The sequence below is a fragment of the Chiloscyllium plagiosum genome, unplaced genomic scaffold, assembly GCF_037043375.1.
Source record: "Chiloscyllium plagiosum isolate Xiang-an unplaced genomic scaffold, Cpla_swu_hap1 HiC_scaffold_14, whole genome shotgun sequence".
NCBI classification, from domain to species: Eukaryota; Metazoa; Chordata; class Chondrichthyes; order Orectolobiformes; family Hemiscylliidae; genus Chiloscyllium; species Chiloscyllium plagiosum.
In genome coordinates, this window is record NW_028270152.1 from 3,635,494 (window position 1) to 3,649,834 (window position 14,341).

General features: G+C 48.0%; 1 protein-coding gene across 2 annotated transcripts in view; it reads left to right on the plus strand.

Moving 5' to 3' along the window:
- LOC122559232 (cytosolic 10-formyltetrahydrofolate dehydrogenase-like) overlaps nt 1–14,341 on the plus strand; it is a 291,390-nt gene that overhangs the window by 250,701 nt on the left and 26,348 nt on the right. For both annotated transcript variants that reach the window (XM_087994041.1, XM_087994042.1), the window contains 3 exons: nt 201–294; nt 3,039–3,138; nt 6,355–6,453. In XM_087994041.1, the coding sequence (XP_087850167.1) occupies nt 201–294; nt 3,039–3,138; nt 6,355–6,453 (293 nt within the window). The remainder of the gene's footprint in view (nt 1–200; nt 295–3,038; nt 3,139–6,354; nt 6,454–14,341) is intronic.

Genomic DNA, 14,341 nt, shown 5'->3' on the forward strand with positions numbered 1-14,341 from the left:
AGATTGCTCTTCATCTGATGAAGCTCTGGTAAAGATTAATTTCGATTCAGAACGTTAGCTTGCTCTTTCTCCGTGGATGTTACCTGACCCATTGTGATTTCCAGCATTTTGTTTTCAGTACAGATTCCAGCATCTGCAGTAATTTGCTCCGAGATGTAGTTTTCGATCTGTTCTGTCAGAGATCACTTTTCTGTCTTCAGGTTCATTGATTGGACAAAGAATAGCTGACCATCCTGATGTTCGAAAGCTTGGCTTTACCGGATCCACCGCAGTCGGGAAACAAATTATGAAAAGGTATCTGTGAAACTGAACGGAATGTGACCAGCGAATCACCTTCATTTTATCAAAGAAAATATTTGATTAAAGAAAAGAGAAACATTTTATTCAGACATAGAATATGGCTGTTGCTGTCTGGGCCAGCACTGATTGCCCAGGAGAAGGTGGTGGTGAGCTGCATTCTTGAATCTTTGTGGAGAAATTCCCCTCATTCCAATTGATTGCAGTTTTGCCCGGGCTCCTTGGTGCCACACTCGGTCGAATGCAGTCTTGATGTCAAGGGCTGTCCCTCTCCCCTCCCCTCTGGAATTCAGCTCTTTTGTCCATGTTTGACCCAAGGCTGTAATGAGGTCAGGAGCTGAGTGACCCTGGGGGAACCCAAACTGGGCAGGTCCCTGAGCAGGTTATTGCTGAGCAGCTGCTGCTTGTTGGTGACTACTTCCATCACTTTACTGATGATCGAGAGGAGACTGAATGGGGCAGTAATTGGCCGGGTTGGATTTGTCCTACTATTTATGTACAGGACATATCTGGGCAATGCCAGTGTTGTAACTGCACTGGAACATCTTGGCTAGGGGAGCGGCAGGTTCTAGAGCACACGTCTTCAGTAATATTGCTGGAATGTTGTCAAAGCCCATTTGCAGTATCCAGTGCCAGCAACCATTCCTTGATATTGCTGTGAAAGCTTCAGCCTTATCTCTTGCCCCAATGTGCTGGGCTCTTCTATCATTGAGGATGGAGATATTTGTGGAGCCTCTTCCTCCAGTGAGTTGTTTAATTGTCCACCACCATTCCCCACTGGATGTGGAAGGAGTGCAGAGCTTAGATCTGACCCATTGGTTTGAGATTGCCTAGCTCTGTCTGTCACTTGCTGTTTATGCTGTTGGGTGTGCAAGTAGTCTTGTTTGGTGGCTTCACCAGGTTGACACCTCATCTTCAGGTATGCCTGGTGCTGCTCCCAGCATGCCCTCCTGCACTCTCCATTGAACCAGGGTTGGTGCCCTGGCCTGATGGTAACGGTAAAATGGGGAGAAGTTTTTTTTTAAATCCCCTGACCATTATTTGGAAGTGAGCAAGGGGGTTCTCCCCAGAGACCCCATCAATATTTACACCTCAATCCTCAATGTTACCCCATTCATTACCCTAACTGCTAAATATTTCATTCAATCTGAATTAAATTTTTTCTCAATTTTGCTTGACTGACCTCAGTCAGTGAGTTTGGATTCAAACCCCAGTGCCAGAGTGAAAAGCTCCATTCCAGTAAATGTGCAGCTTGGAATTCAATAGTACTGTCCACCCATGTGACTCTGACTCTATATCATTCCTCCTTGAGAAGTTTGTCAGAGACCTTTTTGAACTGACACAATTCACCGCTTTCTCCACCGCCCACACTCAGTAGCAACAGTGTGTAGGATCTACAAGATCCTCAGGCAGCACCTTCCAAACCCACAGCCACTTCCACCTAGAAGGACAAGGGCAGCAGATACGTGGGAACTCCACCCCCTGCGAGTTCCCCTCCAAACCCCTCACCATCCTGACTTGGAAATAAATCGCCGTTCCTTCAGTGTGGCTGGGTCAGAATCCTGGAATCCCCTCCCTGACCGTAATGTGCGGCTCTCTGCAAGAGTTCAAGAAGGCAGCTCACCGCCACTTCTCCAGGGCAGAGAGAGCAACAAGATTGAGCCTTGTCAATGTCATCCCCATCCCATGAGAGAATAAGAAAAATATATTGGAAGAATAAAATAAACATTAAAGTCACCAGAGTCCTACCAGACCACAGGACTGCTCTCTGGTTAGAAAGACATGACTGGAAAGTGGTTTAGCCTGAGGGTCACCATGCCTCGGGTAAGGGGAGAGGGTGAGATGGAGACTCCTTCCTAGGAACCTCAGTCACTGTGGTTCCAGATTGTTGGCATCCCTCTGCATTGTAAACCAGCTGTCCAGCCAATTCAGTTTTGCAGGGTTGTGGGGGGGGGGGGGGGGGGGAGGTGGTCACAGCATTAGGCAGATCATACCATACAAAGTGCACCAGGGTAGCAGTACAGAGCACAGAATGCAGTGTTACAGCCACAGAGAAAGTGCAGAGAGAGAGAGATCAGAATTAACATTTGAGAGATACGTTCAAAAGTCTGATAACAGCGGGGAAGAAGCTGTTCTTGAATCTGTTTATGTGTTTTCAAACTTTTATATCTTCTCCCTGATAGAAGAGGGTGTAATGGGGGTGGGAAGGGTCCATGATGATGTTGGCTGTTTTCCCAAGGCAGTGGGAAGTCTAGATGGAGACAGTGGATGGCTAGCAGGTTTGTATAAGAGAATTGGCTGTGTTCATGACTCTCTGTAGTTTCTTGCGGTCTTGGGAAGGGTAGTTGCCAAACCACATTTGATGCATCCAGATAGGATGCTTTCTATGTTTAAGACTCACACGACACCAGGTTGTAGTCCAATGGGTTTATTTGGAAGCATTAGCTTTCCACAACTACCTAATGAAGGAGCAGCGCTCCGAAAGCTAGTGCTTCCAATTAAACCTGTTGGACTATAACCTGGTGTTGTGTGATTTTTAACTTTGTCCACCCCAGTCCAACACTGACTCCTCCAAGTCATGGCTTTCTATGGTGCATCAATGAAAATAAGTGAGAGTCTTTGTGAACATGCTGAATCTCCTTAGCCTCCTAAGGAAATAGAGATCTTGTTGTGCTTTCTTGACATTTGAAAATGAACCTGTGTTTTCTCCATTTGAAACTGTGGTGTTCCTCCCTTTGCAGCTGTGCCCTGGTTAATGTGAAGAAAGTATCTCTGGAACTGGGGGGAAAGTCTCCTCTCATCATCTTCAGTGACTGTGACTTAGTCAAAGCTGTACGTGCGGTAAGAAGATTCAACTCAAAACTATGGCCCTGAAATGTTTAAAATTAGTGCGGATCTTTCTAACTGAAGTCATCGTGCGACAGACACTGGACTGAGAGGAGCTCTGGTTTTATCTTCCATTAACCCTCGATCCTCATTGGGGTGAATGGGTCCTAACCCTGGATGCCCCACCCAGACAGAGAGGGCTTGGTCACTCCCCCACACAAGGCAACACTGGACTGCAGACATGCCCCACCTCAGTGCCCCATCCACCTTCCACCCCATCCTGTCCCCCCATTCCCCAATCCACCCACTGTGAGCTGCAGGGACTGTGGCCCCAGGACTGGGCTGGCCTGATTTGGCGTGGGGGGGGGTGCGGGGATGCAGAGGTTAACACGAGAGAAGGAGCTGAGTATCCGCCCCTGGGGCAGCCAGGATTCCTGCTTGTGATTATTGTCCACTTTGTGCAATTATAAAGTGCATGTGCGTCTGTCAGCTGAAGGAAGGACAGGTGAGGATTGCAATTCACACCTTGTCTGAAAGATCTCTTGACACCCAGCGTTCAGGTTCATACATTGCAACTGGCTCCTTGGAACAGTCCAAACTGCAGGTAACAAAAATATAGGGAAGAGTTTGAGCAGCACTGAGGCAGAGTTGGGGAGACTGCGATCTTCATTGGAAGTGGATGGACCTGAATTGGAAGCCGAGGGATAATGGGGTCAGAAACTCCGCTGGGGGTCAAGTTGGATGTGAGATTGTGAACCGTTGGTTTTAGACTGACTCGGGCTAGGGAGAGGAGTTAATCATGAGAGCTGAACACAATGGTTTTGGTCTTCCCAAACTTCACTTGGAGAATATTTCTTAAGGACTTATAGTCAGACTGTCTGTTAAAGAGCTTGGAACCAGACAGACTTTCACTAGAACCAAGCAGGAAGTACTGGGTTGTTTTTTCAATCATTGAATCACATCCAATGGCCAACTGGTCTATCGCACCAGTGCTAACTCTTTGATGTGAGGTGGAAGTGCTCATGGTGGACTAGAGTCGACAAAGTCAGAGGTCACACGACAGCATGTTATAGTCCAACAGGACTATTTGAAATCACGAGCCGTCAGAGCTTGGTCAGGTGAGCTGTTTGATAGGCTGTCCAGTTTCTCCACTATCCTTCCCTGCTCAAAGTCCTGAAAATATGACCCAATTCATTTATAACGAGGAGAAAGTGAGGACTGCAGATGCTGGAGATCAGAGCTGAAAATGTGTTGCTGGAAAAGCGCAGCAGGTCAGGCAGCATCCAGGGAACAGGAGAATCGACGTTTCGGGTCCTGACGAAGGGCTCATGCCCGAAACGTCGATTCTCCTGCTCCTCGGATGCTGCCTGACCTGCTGCGCTTTTCCAGCAACACATTTTCAGCAATTTATTTATACGTCCAATTCACTTTCACATTCAAACCATTTCAAATGGTATCAGTGAACTCTGTACAAATCCTCCCTCTCTTTGATATTTTTCACATTAATGTTCAATCCGAGAGCCCCCCCACCCTCTGCTGCTACTGAGTCTCCAGCCAATGGGAACAGTTTCTTCCTGATTTCAACACCTGCATGGAGCCTCCACTCAGTTGTCTTACTTTCCGAAATACAACCTTCTCTCCTCTCTAAACATGACTGAAACCGTGCCCCCCATACCATCCCTGACATCGGTTAATCTCCTTCACATCCTCTCCAAGACATTGCCATCCTTATGAAAGTGTGAGGTATAGATTTTAACACAATTCCCCGTCTGAGGCTGACCCAATCTTTGTAATGGTTTTCACAAAAACCTCCAAAATAAAAGCAAAGTTCTGCAGATGCTGGAGATCGGAAGTAAAAGTGAAATTGCTTGAGAAACTCAGCAGGTCTGGCAGCATCACTGGATAGAGAAACAGATTTTTTTATTTAGAATTCTGAAGAAGAGTCATATTGCGCTTAAAATGTTAACTCAGTTTCTCCACAGATGTTGCTGACGTGCCAAGTTTCTCCAGCATTCTCTGTATCTACTGTTTGTGTTCTTTATTGTTCTGGTAATAAAACCATGGAGGCCATAGGCTTCAACACATACAATCCCAGATCACTCAAGAGGTGAAGAGCTCTTCCCCTGATTCTGCCATGAACTGTTCACAATCTTTAGAAATGTAGAAATCATCCTCACTAGGCAGGAGGCTGGACGGCAAGATTGGATTGTGTGATGGTTATTGTTAGAGTAAATGGTAATAATTCATTGGTCATGAGTTAAGCCAAGTAATTAAATAAAGTTTAAAGAATCTGAATAACTTGCGGAGTGGGGCTGGAAGAAGGTGATCATAACCGATGGGATAAAATCCAACTGCTTAACTCATGTCTTTCCAGGAATTCACCTATGAGCCTCAGGCGACTGACTGTGTGGAGTTTGTACATTCTCCCCGTGTCTGCGTGGGTTTCCTCCGGGTGCTCCGGTTTCCTCCCACCATCCAAAGATGTGCAGGTCAGGGTGGATTGGCCATGCTAAATTGCCCATGGTTGTGCAGGTTAGGTGGGCTAACCATGGGAAATGCAGGGTCACAGGGAGTATGCTGGTGGGGGGAGGGGGTGAACTTGGGTCTGGGTGGGATGCTCTTTATAGGGTCAGTGTGGACTTGATGGGCTGAATGGCCCATTTCCACACTCTAGGGATTCCATGATTTTTTACCGAGCCTGGATCCATACGTAACTCCAGTCCAACACTGTGGCCAATGTTGTGAATGGGTAGTGATGCCAGTCTCCCAATACTATAGGGCAGGAATATATACCTATCATATGGTTACAGGACAGAGACATCCTTTGGCCCATCTAATCAGTACCACCAAAAATAGACTCCGAGTGTCCCTATTTACCAACGTCTGACTTACAAATGCTCACCCTTAAAAACACGGTCCCACGCAGAGGTGTAATTTTAAAGCTCCAACTGGTTCAAATCGATTTACAAATGAACTCAAGGACAGATCCACTGCCTGTACTATCCACAGTAACCCCACTTTCCCACCAGTCACTGCCTGTACTATCCACAGTAACCCCACTTTCCCACCAGTCACTGCCTGTACTATCCACAGTAACCCCACTTTCCCAGTAACTACAGTGCTCATCCAGATAATTTTTAAAGGTTGTGACATTTCCTGCTTCAGCTCCCCTCCCGGGCAGTGGGACGGTTATTAATGTGAATGTACCTTTAACATTTGTTTTCTCTGTAGGGAATGGGGGCTGTGTTTTTCAACAAGGGAGAGAATTGTATCGCTGCTGGCCGGCTTTTCATTGAAGAATCTATTCATGATCAGTTTCTGCAAAAAGTGGTGAGTCTGACAGTCCTCTGCCTGTTCAGGTCAGAATGCACTTGGTCTCAAACCTGGATGGGTGCAGAATCACTTTCTCCCTCAGACACTAACATCTGCGGACTCTAAATCCTATTCCAGTTCTTAAACAAAATGTAACCCCAACTTGTTCACCATGGGGCTCTGTCACTGAATAACAAAGATAACACATTTATCAAACAAAAGATATGTATTTAAAAGACCATTTTGAAACAACAGAAAGAACAATCTAATCTTCTATCGCACAGTAATCCCCTTAATATATCCAGCAAGTCGGCAGAGAATGTTCCCGTATATGGATCATAATCGTCTCCTTTCACTGGAATGATTCCATACATACATTTGAGTGTGTTTCGTTGGAGATTAATGCTGCAACCATACAACTTGAAAATAATGCTTGCAGAAGGAAGACACAATATTATGGCCAGCTTTTAATCATGACTAGATATGGAGGAAACTCAACCTGAGTGAAATATCAACTCAGCATCAGGAGGGAGAAGGACACAGCAAGGCAGGCAGCATCAGGAGGGAGAGGGACACAGCAAGGCAGGCAGTATCAGGAGGGAGAGGGACACAGCAAGGCAGGCAGCATCAGGAGGGAGAGGGACACAGCAAGGCAGGCAGTATCAGGAGGGGGGAACACAGCAAGGCAGGCAGTATCAGGAGGGAGAGGGACACAGCAAGGCAGGCAGCATCAGGAGGGAGAGGGACACAGCAAGGCAGGCAGCATCAGGAGGGAGAGGGACACAGCAAGGCAGGCAGTATCAGGAGGGAGAGGGACACAGCAAGGCAGGCAGTATCAGGAGGGAGAGGGACACAGCAAGGCAGGCAGCATCAGGAGGGAGAGGGACACAGCAAGGCAGGCAGTATCAGGAGGGAGAGGGACACAGCAAGGCAGGCAGTATCAGGAGGGAGAGGGACACAGCAAGGCAGGCAGCATCAGGAGGGAGAGGGACACAGCAAGGCAGGCAGCATCAGGAGGGAGAGGGACACAGCAAGGCAGGCAGCATCAGGAGGGAGAGGGACACAGCAAGGCAGGCAGTATCAGGAGGGAGAGGGACACAGCAAGGCAGGCAGTATCAGGAGGGAGTGGGACACAGCAAGGCAGGCAGCATCAGGAGGGAGGGGGACACAGCAAGGCAGGCAGTATCAGGAGGGAGAGGGACACAGCAAGGCAGGCAGCATCAGGAGGGAGGGGGACACAGCAAGGCAGGCAGTATCAGGAGGGAGTGGGACACAGCAAGGCAGGCAGTATCAGGAGGGAGAGGGACACAGCAAGGCAGGCAGCATCAGGAGGGAGGGGGACACAGCAAGGCAGGCAGTATCAGGAGGGAGTGGGACACAGCAAGGCAGGCAGTATCAGGAGGGAGAGGGACACAGCAAGGCAGGCAGTATCAGGAGGGAGAGGGACACAGCAAGGCAGGCAGCATCAGGAGGGAGGGGGACACAGCAAGGCAGGCAGTATCAGGAGGGAGTGGGACACAGCAAGGCAGGCAGCATCAGGAGGGAGGGGAACACAGCAAGGCAGGCAGCATCAGGAGGGAGAGGGAACACAGCAAGGCAGGCAGCATCAGGAGGGAGAGGGACACAGCAAGGCAGGCAGCATCAGGAGGGAGAGGGAACACAGCAAGGCAGGCAGCATTAGGAGGGAGATAAACACAGCAAGGCAGGCAGCATCAGAGGGAGAGGGACACAGCAAGGCAGGCAGCATCAGGAGGGAGAGGGACACAGCAAGGCAGGCAGCATCAGGAGGGAGAGGGACACAGCAAGGCAGGCAGCATCAGGAGGGAGAGGGACACAGCAAGGCAGGCAGCATTAGGAGGGAGATAAACACAGCAAGGCAGGCAGTATCAGGAGGGAGGGGAACACAGCAAGGCAGGCAGCATCAGGAGGGAGAGGGACACAGCAAGGCAGGCAGCATCAGGAGGGAGGGGGACACAGCAAGGCAGGCAGCATCAGAGGGAGAGGGACACAGCAAGGCAGGCAGCATCAGGAGGGAGGGGGACACAGCAAGGCAGGCAGTATCAGGAGGGAGAGGGACACAGCAAGGCAGGCAGTATCAGGAGGGAGAGGGACACAGCAAGGCAGGCAGCATCAGGAGGGAGGGGGACACAGCAAGGCAGGCAGCATCAGGAGGGAGGGGGACACAGCAAGGCAGGCAGCATCAGGAGGGAGGGGGACACAGCAAGGCAGGCAGTATCAGGAGGGAGAGGGACACAGCAAGGCAGGCAGTATCAGGAGGGAGAGGGACACAGCAAGGCAGGCAGCATCAGGAGGGAGAGGGACACAGCAAGGCAGGCAGTATCAGGAGGGAGAGGGACACAGCAAGGCAGGCAGCATCAGGAGGGAGAGGGACACAGCAAGGCAGGCAGTATCAGGAGGGAGAGAAGTTGACATTTCGAGTATAGGACCGACATGTGCAGTCTTTTTGACTCTGACTACCATTCAATCATGGCTGATATTTCTCATTCTCCTGCTCTCTTCCTGTAACCCTTGATCCCCTTGACAATCAAGAATCTCAGTCTTAAATATACTCATTGACCTGGCCTCCTCAGCCTTCTGTGGCTATATCTTTCTTCGATTCCCCACTCTCTGGCTGAAGGAGTTTCTCCTTATCTCCCTTCTAAAAGGTCTTCCCTTTCATCTAAGGCTGTGCCCTCATGTAAGTTTCAATTAGATCACCCCTCATCCTTCTAATCTCCATCGAGTCCTTAAATGTACCTCAAATGCTAAACTTTTCATTCCTGGGACCATTTTCGATAACCTCCTCTGAACGCTCCAGGGCCAGTACATCCTTCCTGAGGTATGGACCCCAAAACTGCGCACAATATTCCAAATGTGTACATGGCTTGGAAAGAGTGGACGCTTGGAAAATGTTTCCGTTAGGCGAGGAGTCTAGGACCCGTGTGCACAGCCTTAGAATTAGAGGGGGTAAATTTAGAACAGAAATGCGGAGACATTTCTTTAACCAGAGGGTGGTGGGCCTGTGGAATTCATTACCACAGAGTGCAGTGGAGGTCGGGATGCTAAATGTCTTCAAGGCAGAGACTGATAAATTCTTGATGTCACAAGGAATTAAGGGCTACGGAGTGGACTCGATGGGCTGAATGGCCTTCCACTCCTGTGTCTTATGGTCTTATGTGGTCTGACTGGAGCCTTACAGAGCCTCAGAAGTATGTCCCTGCTTTTATATTCAAGTCCTCTCAAAGTAAATAGGAAGTGGATGTGCTGGGAATTCTGGGAAGGATTAGGATTGGTAAGTCCCCAGGGCTGGCTCAGACATAGGCGAAAGTGAGGACTGCAGATGCCTTAGATCAGAGTTAAATTAAAGTGGTGCTGGAAAAGCACAGCAGGTCAGGCAGCATCCAAAGAGCAGGAAAATCAATGTTTTGGGCAAAAGCCCTTCATCAGATATACCCAAGGTTACTATGGGAAGCGAGGAATGAGATTGCTGTGCTTTTGGTGATGATCTTTGCTCCTCACTCTCCATGGGGCTAGTACCGGCTAATTGGAGGGAGGTGAATGTTGTTCCTGTGTTCAAGAAAGGACTTAGGGAAATCTCTGGGAATTACAGAGCAGTCAGTTTTATGTCTGTGGTAAGCAAGGTACTGGAAAGGATTCTGAGAGATCGGATTTATGACTGTTTGAAAATAGTTTGATTAATGGTAGTCAGCATGGCTTTGTGAGGGGCAGGTCATGCCTCACAAACCTCATGGAGTTATTTGAGGATGTGACAAAACGCGTTGTCTTAGGTTGAGCAGTGGATGTGGTGTATGTGGATATCAGTGAGGTATTTGACAAGATTTCCCATGGTAGGCTCATTCAGAAAGTAAGGAGGTATGGGATACAGGGAAATCTGACTGACTGGATACTGAATTGGTTGGCCAAAAGAAGACAGCAAGTGGGAATGGATGGAAAGTATTCCACCTGGAGGTGGGTGACCAGTGGTGTCCCATCGGGATCTGTTCTTGGGTCTGCGTTCTTTGTGGTGTTTATAAATGACTTGAATGAGGAAGTGGAAGGGTGGGTTAGTAAGTTTGCCGATGACACAGAGGTCGGTGGTGTTGTAGATAGTCTCAAGGGCTGTTGCAGGCTACAGCAAGACATTGACAGGATGCAGAGCTGGGCTGAGAAGTGGCAGATGGAGTTCAACCTGGATAATTGCAAAGTGATTCATTTTGGAGGGTTGAGTTTGAATGTTGAATACAGGGTTAAAGACAGGATTCTTGGCAGTGTGAAGGAACAGCAGGATCTTGGGATCCATGTACATAGATCCCTCAAAGTTGCCATCCAAATTGATAGGGCTGTTAAGAAGGCATATGGTGCTTTGGCTTTCATTAATGGGGTACTGAGTTTAAGAGCCGCGAGGTTTTACTATAGCTCTGTAGAACCCTGGTTGGACCACGCTTGGAATATTGTGTCCAGTTCTGTTCGCCTCAGTATAGGAAGGATTTAGATGCTTTAGAGAGGGTGCAGAGGAGATTTATCAGGATGCTGCCTGGTCTGGAGGGAAGCTCTTATGAGGAAAGGCTGAGGGACTTGGGTCTGTTCTCATTGGAAAGAAGAAACTAAGAGGGGATTTGATAGAGACATACAAGATGATCAGAGGATTAGATAGGGTGGACAGTGAGAGTCTTTTTCCTAGGATGATGACATCGGCTTGTACGAGGGGGCACAGCTGCAAACTGAGGGGTGATAGATTTAAGACAGATGTCAGAGGCAGGTTCTTTACTCAGAGAGTGGTAAGGGTGTGGAATGCCCTGCCTGCCAATGTACTTAACTCAGCCACATTAGGGAGATTTAAACAGTCCTTGGATAAGCACATGGATGGGACAGTGTAGGGGGATGGGCTTAGATTAGTTCATAGGTCGGCACAACATCAAGGGCCAAAGGGCCTGTTCTGCGCTGGAATGTTCTATGTTCTGTCTAAATACCAGCATTGCAATTGCCTTCCTAACTATTCTCACAAGTTTAACTTGAGGGAATCCTGGACTAGAACTCCCAAGTCTCTTTGAACTTCAGTCATCTGAGTTTTCTCCACATTTAGAAAACAGTCCATGCCTCTATTCTTCCTACCAAAGTGCATGACCTCACACTTGCCCACATTGTACTCCATCAGCCACTTCTTTGCCCACTCTCCTAACCTGTCCAAATCCTTCTGCAGCCTCCTCCCCTCCTCAATGCTACTTGTCCCTCTACCTATCTTTGTATGACCCACAAACATAGCCAGAATGCTCTCAGTTCCTTCATCCAGGTCATTAATGTATAAAAGAGAAAAGTTGTGGTTCCAACACTGACCCTTGCAGAACACCACCTAGTCACTGGCTGCCATCCTGAGATGGACCCTGTTACCCCACTCGCTGCTTTCAGCCAGACAGCCAAACCTCTATCCATGCTAGCACCTTGCCTCTAACACCATGGGCCCTTATCGTACTCAGTAGCCTCCTGTGTGGCACCTCGTCAAAGTCCTAATTGAAGTCCAGGGAGATGACATCCATTTGCACATTATCCAGATGTGATTCTCTCCATCTCTGAGACAAAGACTAACTCACTGATATTTCTCACTATATTCTCAGGAAAGCTCAGGGTTTTTTCCAGCCCCATCTACTTGACCACTAAAACAACTTAACATTTCAATCCAGTTCTAGTGGTCTGGAGACTGCCTAAATAATACTGTTTCTCTGGTGGAATAGAACATCAAACAGTGAACATTCCAGCGCAGTACAGGCCCTTCAGCCCTCAATGTTGCGAGGACCTGTGAAACCAATCTGAAGCCCATCTATCCTACACTATTCCATTCTCATCCATATGTTTATCCAATGATCATTTAAATAGCCTTAAAGTTGGTGAGTCTACTACTGTTACAGGCAGTGTGTTCCACACCCCTACTACTCTCTGAGTAAAGAAACTATCTCTGACATCTGTCCTATATCTATCACCCCTCAATTTAAAGCTATGCCCCCTTGTGCTAGCCATCACCATCCAAGGAAAAAGGCTCTCCCTGTCCACCCTATCTAACCCTCTGAGTATCTTATACGTCTCTATTAAGTCACCTCTCAACCTTCTCTCTAACCAAAACAGCCTCAAGTCTCTCAGCCTTTCCTCATAAGACTGTCCCTCCAGACCAGGCAACATCCCAGTAAATCTCCTCTGCACCCTTTCCAAAGCTTCCACATCCTTCCTGTAATGCGGTGACCAGAACTGTACACAATACTCCAAGTGCGGCCGCACCAGAGTTTTGTACAGCTGCAGCATGACCTCATGGCTCCAAAACTCAATCCCTCTGTCAATAAAAGCTAACACATTGTATGCCGTCTTTACACCAGCATCATTCCTGAAGAAGGGCTTATGCCCGAAACGTCGATTCTCCTGCTCCTCGGATGCTGCCTGGCCTGCTTTGTTTTTCCAGCACCACATTTTTCAACTCTGCCTTCTTAACAACCCTATCAAGCTGGGTGGCAACTTTCAGAGATCTATGTACATGGACACCAAGATCTCTCTGCTCATCTATCTTACAAATTAGCTCAGTGCTCTTTATTCCTGTTGCTTCTTCCAAAGTGAATCATCTCACACTTTTCACATTAAACTCTATTTGCCACCTCTCAGCCCAGCTCTGCAGCTTACCTATGTTCCTCTGTAACCTACAACAGCCTGCAGCACTATCCACAACTCTACTGTGCGTAGTGTCATCCCCAAATTTACTAATCCTTCTACACCCTCATCCACGACATTTATAAAACTGACAAACAGCAGTGGACCCAAAACAGACGTTTGCAATCCCCCACTAGTAACTGAGCTCCAGGATGAACATTTCCCATCAACCATCACCCTCTGTCTTCTTTCAGCTAGCCAATTTCTGATCCAAACCGCTAACTCACCCTCAATCCCGTGCCTCTGTATTTTGTGCAATAGCCTACCGTGGGGAACCTTATCAAACACCTTACTGAAATCATATATACCACATCAACTGCTTTACCCTCATCCACCTGTTTTGTCACCTTCTCAAAGAACTCAATAAGGTTTGTGAGGCACAACCTACCCTTCACAAAACTGTGTTGACTATCCCTAATCAACATATTCCTCTCTAGATGATTATAAAGCCTATCTCTTACAACCTTTTCCAACACTTTATTCACAACTGAAGTATGGCCCACTGCTCTATAATTACCAGGGTTGTATCTAATCCCCTTCTTGAACAGAGGAACCACATTTGCTATCCTCCAGTCTTCTGGCACTATTCCTGTAAACAATGACGACATAAAAATCAAAGCCAAAGGCTCTGCAACCTCCTCCCTGGCTTCCCAGAGAATCCTAGGATAAATCCCATCCGGGCGAAAGTGAGGACTGCAGATGCTGGAGATCAGAGCTTTAAAATGTGTTGCTGGAAAAGCGCAGCAGGTCAGGCAGCATCCAAGGAGCAGGAGAATCGACATTTCGGGCATAAGCCCTTCTTCAGGACCCGAAATGTCGATTCTCCTGCTCCTTGGATGCTGCCTGACCTGCTGCGCTTTTCCAGCAACACATTTTTAAGCTCTAAATCCCATCCGGCCCAGGGGACTTTTCTATTTTCACACTTTCCAGAATTGCTAACGCCTCCTCCTTGTGAACCTCAATCCCATCTCGTCTAGTAGCCTGTATCTCAGTATCCTCCTCGACCACATTGTCTTTTTCGAGGGTGAATATTGACGAAAAATATTCAGCTAGCGCTTCTCCATCATCTCTGACTCCACGCACAACTTCCCACTACTATCCTTGCTTGACCCTTGTCTTACTCAAGTCATTCTTTTATTCCTGATATACCTATGGAAGGCCTCAGGGTTTTCCTTGATACTGTCTGCCAACGACTTCTCATGTCCCCTCCTGACACTTC